Below are 6,114 nucleotides of genomic sequence, written 5' to 3' on the forward strand. Positions count from 1 at the left end.
AACAATACCTTGAGACGGGTGATCACAGTTGCTCCGGAAGGGTAAGCAGATAATTTTAGTAATGATCTTTTTAAAACTGCAAAACGCCGAAATTATTGCGGACCAAATAACACAGAGAATATATAATTATGAGAAAATTAATATATAAACAAACAAACAAACAAACAACTACTTTATTAGCTAGAGTCTCACCTCTTTAAAACATTTGATATAAAACACAATGTAATAATAACATATTAATTTATAAAAGTGCCACTATAAGAAGAGTTATGAGAGACTTTAAAACACACATTAAAAAACAACATTTATATTACATATATAACATATATCAATATAATATCTTAGCATAAACCACCATAATATTAAAAAGCAATTCTTTTGTAATCCCAAACAGACAATAAAAAAAACCATTATTTACATACAGTTTATACGAGTATAAAATACATTTTCTCTTAAACAGTATTTCATTGAAGATTTTGGCTGTAAAATAGCAAACTCTGTCGTTATGAAACATAAATAAAAACTTTTCCTCATTACACAAAGTATTAAACTACTTTCTACGTTACAAACACTGTTAAAAAAGATCGTTCGTAAATCTGCACATTCTGTGCATTCTAACAGCACATGTTTTTCATCTTCAATTATTATATATCTAAATAATGCTTTCTACAATTAAAACAACACCTTTCTTTTACGTCTATACCTTCATACCTGCCATTTTCAATTCTATTTGGAGCGACACCTGCTTTAAATTTAGCATATGCACTTCTGTAATACTTAAATATTTTTTTCTGTACAATAATTTGAATGCCATTTATTCTGGTACATAATAAAAAGGTTGTTTTCAATATCTTTAATAACAGACTTGCTAAACATACATTCAACATTTATTTTTACAATACTGATTAAGATCAAGTTCTTTAAACTTTTTATCCACTCTACAGTTCCAAGTCTTTACTTGATTAAAACTGAGATTATTACTTCAAGGAAAATTTTCTTATTAAGTCTACAATCAGACATCTTATTAAATCGTGACCAAGTTCGAAATATGGTAGAACATTGTTTAACAATATACAAAATACAATATAGAACAAAATAACACATATTACTGTATTTAGATAATCAATTTAATGCAGATCAATAATTTGTAATATTTAACTAGCAATAGCAAAACTCATCTGTAAATAACACTGCAAATAAAAAAAATCTATTACCTGTAGCTAGAAATAAAGATTTTTCAGACGTTAACTAGTTATATATGTATAGCAATTTAGATTGAATAATAATGCTCTGATTCATTCAACCCACAAATCTAACGAATGTTTAAATCTTGATATTCTTATCAATTTCTAATTAAATGTAAACATTGTTTTCTGCATCTATTGATACAATCCGCTTGTTTCGATTCGTCGCGTGTCAAAACTACTTATTTATGTATAGAATAAACAACGGAAAAAGCTGGTTTGAAAAAAAGATACAACGAGCCCGGATGGCTATATTTAACTTACTATTAAATCTGGTTTTTGCGCTATGCAAAATTTAACCGTTTTAATAATTTCAAATGGATATTTGTGATCGAGTTAAAGGTCTATCATCTTGCATTCCTTTTATCATCTGAAACTCCGTATATTTCTTGTAATATGTTGTGAAGTTACCGGCAACGATGGCGATAGGTACTGCTAAAATAATTATTCCAGAAAGGGCGCAAAATGCACCTACAGTACAACCGAGTGTTGTGACCGGATATATGTCTCCATACCCGACAGTTGTCATGGTAACAATAGCAAACCAAATTCCTTGAAACATGTTTGAAAACGTGAAGTTTGAAAATTCGGCATAAAATATCATGTTAGCAAAGATTATTGCCAATGTTAGACACATAAGTAGCAACATTGAGAGATCCTTAAGGCTATCCCACAATGCAAGAAACAAAATTCGAATACCACTGAATTGCAAAGCAAAACGGAAAACACGGGTAAGTCTGAAAATTACAACGGCATGACAACATGCATAAATAATGTATAAAGAGCGACTTTTGTAAATGGCAATGTAATAGTTCTCCAAAACAAATTTCGCAATTATTGCAATGTTAATAATAAGATCAAGAACATTCAGTAGACTTTTAAAAAATGTCTTCTTGCAGGGACAGACAGAAAAGCGAACAGCCATTTCAACGACAAAAAATAAATCGGTCATTCTTTCCAATATAACCAGAACTAGAAATGGGCGGTTCAAAACAAATGTGATTACTTTTTCGTTCACATGCTGGACCTGTAAATAGATTCTCATTTCTGTTGAATTTCCGTTAAATTCACGTCTCTCTTCTCGGAAATCTGCATGAGAACTAAGAAGAATGACAACCGTAGATATCAGGATCACCATGAAATAGAACACCATGTACACCTATAATATCAAAATGAAAGTTAAATAACTCTTGTCATTAGTTCACTTATATGTTAAGTAAAATCAAAAAAAATTCCGAAGAAAATGAGTTGAATAGAGAATTAAAATACACAAAACACCATGTACACCTACAATGTCAAAATGAAAATTAAATACATTTTGTCATTAGCTCACTAATGTTATGTTAAGTCAAGAAAAGTTCCGAAGAAAATGTGTTAAACAGAGAATTAAAACACACAAAAGGCATTGAGCAAAGGGACACATGCCCCGGCCGGTACATGTGGACAAAAACTGCGTTGGCAAAAAACAAACAATAACAAATCTATTGATTTACTTGAAAGAAAAAATTGAACTTACAAAACATTCGTTTGAATTGTTTTACATGTCATTTCGGGGTCTTTAAGAGCTTGCTCTGGTGCGATATGGGTTCTGGTCATTTTTGCACAGACCGAACGGTGACCTTTTTTTTATTATTATTTTTTGTCTCTGATGGAGTGTGTTCTCTTTGGCAATCATAACACAACTTCTTATTTTTATACTGAAACCGGTTGCTCAAGGAGAATTTGTATAGCTTAGTAGATGTATTGTATTCGAAAAATAAATTATTTGGTCAACATGAATTATTTAGTTTTCTTTCTTTCAAACATGTGACTTATGTCTTATTGACTCGATGGGTAAGAGCATGTACTGCATAAGCTTCATGAGATATAGTACTGGTAATAGGGTTTCCAGTCTTAAGATTTGTGTGTGTCTATATTTTCTATATTTCAAAGTTTACTACACTACGAGAGAGAGAGAGAGAGAGAGAGAGAGAGAGAGAGAGAGAGAGTTATGATTATTGTTCGTCCATTCTTATAAAACTGAACATATTCACTTCACAAATGAAAACAAAATGTAAATGTTTTCCATTTTCAGAAATGATACAACACTAGACCAGATCCACAGGGTATTATGTGCATTTTGCAGATATTTCTGTTTGTTCACAAACAAAATTACTGATACTATAAGGATTATTATGTTGACATTTCTCCTAAGTGAAAACCTATTTAATTGGAATGGTTCGATCATTTAATCTATTCAATTATGACACAGTATGTAAAATATCTTTTTATATGCGTGTCTACAGACGCGGGAAATAAAACTGTTGTTAAATCATCAAGATGTTTTACACTGAATAATTTAGCGATGAACATGTAATGCACTGTCTCTCTAGAAACCCCGTCGTCATGGATACGGTTATCTTTAATGTTCTTGGAACATTTTTTGTTAAATTTCATAGAACATTTTGAACAGAAATCCGGGCACCAAGCTTACAAAATGTTCTGAAACCTGTCCAGAATTTCCAATTGAAAGAAATATGCATTATCTTTATAATAATCCAGAAATTTGTGGAGAGAGAGAGAGAGAGAGAGAGAGAGAGAGAATGAGAGAGAGAGAGAGAGAGAATTAAACATTCGTACATGTACATGTTTTATTAAGTTCTAAGTTAGGAACTTTTAGGCTTTGTAAGTTTTGTGTGTGTGTAATTTTTAATGTTGGTTCATTTGTATGTTTCGGGGTTAAGTGTGGCGTCCATTTCGCTGAACTATAGTATGCATTATTATATAAGGGCCAGCTGAAGCCCGCCTCCGGTTGCAGATTTTTTTCTCGCTGCGTTGAGGACACATCGCTGGCCTTCAGCTGTTTTTCTGCTCTTTAGTCGGGTTGTTGTCATTTTGACCCATTCCCGGTTTCAATTCATATTCTTATAGTAGCCTAGGTTAAACGAAAATCATCAAAACTCTTTTTCACGCGTATGAGGCGTGACGTTCATGGAAAAGTGCATGTACACGAACTAAATTTGAATAAAAAATAAATTATATTTCATATAAACGAACTAATTATTTTAGTAAGCGTATTCTCCATCTCCCGATATGGTGTCATTCGTTACCTCAAACTATTTCAATTTTGTTTTTGATAAAATGGCTCCCTGGTCTGTATGCTATACTGTTAAAATATAAGCTATATCTACAGGGAAATACACTGTAAAATGGTGTTTAGATTATAAACACAATTCTAAGCTCATTTTGTGTGCACTTTTTTTACACGGTTGTGTTTCAACATGTCACAGTTCTAAAACATGTTTAGGTTGAAGAAAGTGTTTAGAATAGTTTTTCGAATCGTGTTAAGGATCGTGTTAAGCTGAGAAATTAGTGTTTATTTCTAAACACTTTAATTCTAAAACACATTTAAAAGTGTTAATATTTAAGACATGTGTATATTTAATGCGATTACTTAGAAATGTTTTTAGATGTTAAACATAATTCTAAAAAGGTTTAAAGCTACTCATCTATTACAGGTGGTTGTTTTTTATATGCACGATTTTTACAGTGTACTTTTAGAATACACTATATGCAATAAAAGCAATAATATTTAAAAAAAAATATCGTTTAAATTGTTTTACATTTGTCATTTCGGGGCCTTCTATAGCTTTCTGTACAGAAAAGGATTTGCTCATCGTTGAAGGTCGAACGGTAACCTATAATTGTTAACTTCTACGTCATTCGGTCTCGATCCGGTGGCGAGTTGTCTAAATGGCAATCATACTACATCTTCTTATTTTTATGATAAATGTAAAGTTTGCTAAGTAAATTTACCTTCGCTGCTTTGGATGACAATGGTTCTTCCATTATAGTCCATATCGTTCTCCGAAACCGCAAACCACGAGGAAGAGTATCAAAACACTCCTGGCAAGTGCTCTTTGATTCGTTTATTTTATCCAACAATTTAACTTGGCTTTCAAATTTTAAGTAAGGATGCATGCAGCATGATTCTATACTGCTCTCAATATTCCAAAAAATTAATTCCTTTTGAAGCAGTCGTGTACAGAGGTTTGATGGGAAATGTAGTTCACCATAGCGATAAAAGTCTAAAATCACGTTAAAAATTTCTGGATTCCTGTCAAAATAATACTCATTTTTTTCTTTTCGAAATTCTGGACAGTTTTCAGAAAGCTCTGCAAGTTTAGTGCCCGGATAACTTTTCAAAAGCTTCCATGAAATCTCAAAAATTGTTCCTCCAACATTTAAAATAACCGTATCCATGTTGACGAGGTTTCTAGAGAGACAGCTGCGTTACATGTACTTCGCTACATTATCAGTGTAAAATATCATCATAGTAATTTAACAACAATTTTATTTCCCGCATCTGTTGCAAAACATTTAGCAAGGTTATTAACATACTGCGTTATAATTGATATGATTAATGAACCATTCCAAACTATAAAGGTTTTTACTTATGGGAAATGTCAACATAATAACCTTGATAGTATCAGTAATTTTGTTTACGGACAAACAGATATATCTGCAATATGCATATAACCCTGTGGATCTGTTCTAGTGCAGTATCATTTGTGAAAATTGAAAACATTTGCATTTTGTTTCATTTGTGAATATGTTCAGTTTATATAATTCAGAAATAATGAGCTTTCTAAACAAACGTTGAACGAAGAATTATGGCTGACTCGGGAAATTACAATTATTAAAATAAGGAGATGTGGTATGATTGACAATTAGACAACTATACACCAGAGTTCTAATGACGCGGGCCTTAGCATTTGTAGTTCATCGTGGCTTATGAAAATATCACTGCACCCATTGCAACCATCTGATCGGTATAAAAAGGTCTGTAAACTAGCTTTAAGGATGTATTTAGGTCAGGTCTAGGAATTTT

The 6,114-nt window shown here is 31.8% G+C and overlaps 1 protein-coding gene across 1 annotated transcript; it reads right to left on the bottom strand.

The window, feature by feature from the left end:
- Positions 1-259: 259 nt before the first annotated feature.
- On the bottom strand, positions 260-5,580 carry LOC127710700 (potassium voltage-gated channel subfamily C member 3-like). The gene is made up of 2 exons (XM_052216639.1): positions 5,040-5,580; positions 260-2,403 (listed from the first exon to the last, which is right to left on the bottom strand). The coding sequence occupies exons 1-2, from the start codon at positions 5,484-5,486 to the stop codon at positions 1,558-1,560; spliced, it is 1,293 nt and encodes a 430-aa protein (XP_052072599.1). The 5' UTR covers positions 5,487-5,580; the 3' UTR covers positions 260-1,557.
- Positions 5,581-6,114: the final 534 nt, after the last annotated feature.

Source organism: Mytilus californianus, unplaced genomic scaffold, assembly GCF_021869535.1.
Source record: "Mytilus californianus isolate M0D057914Y unplaced genomic scaffold, xbMytCali1.0.p SCAF_8, whole genome shotgun sequence".
Classification (NCBI taxonomy): domain Eukaryota; kingdom Metazoa; phylum Mollusca; class Bivalvia; order Mytilida; family Mytilidae; genus Mytilus; species Mytilus californianus.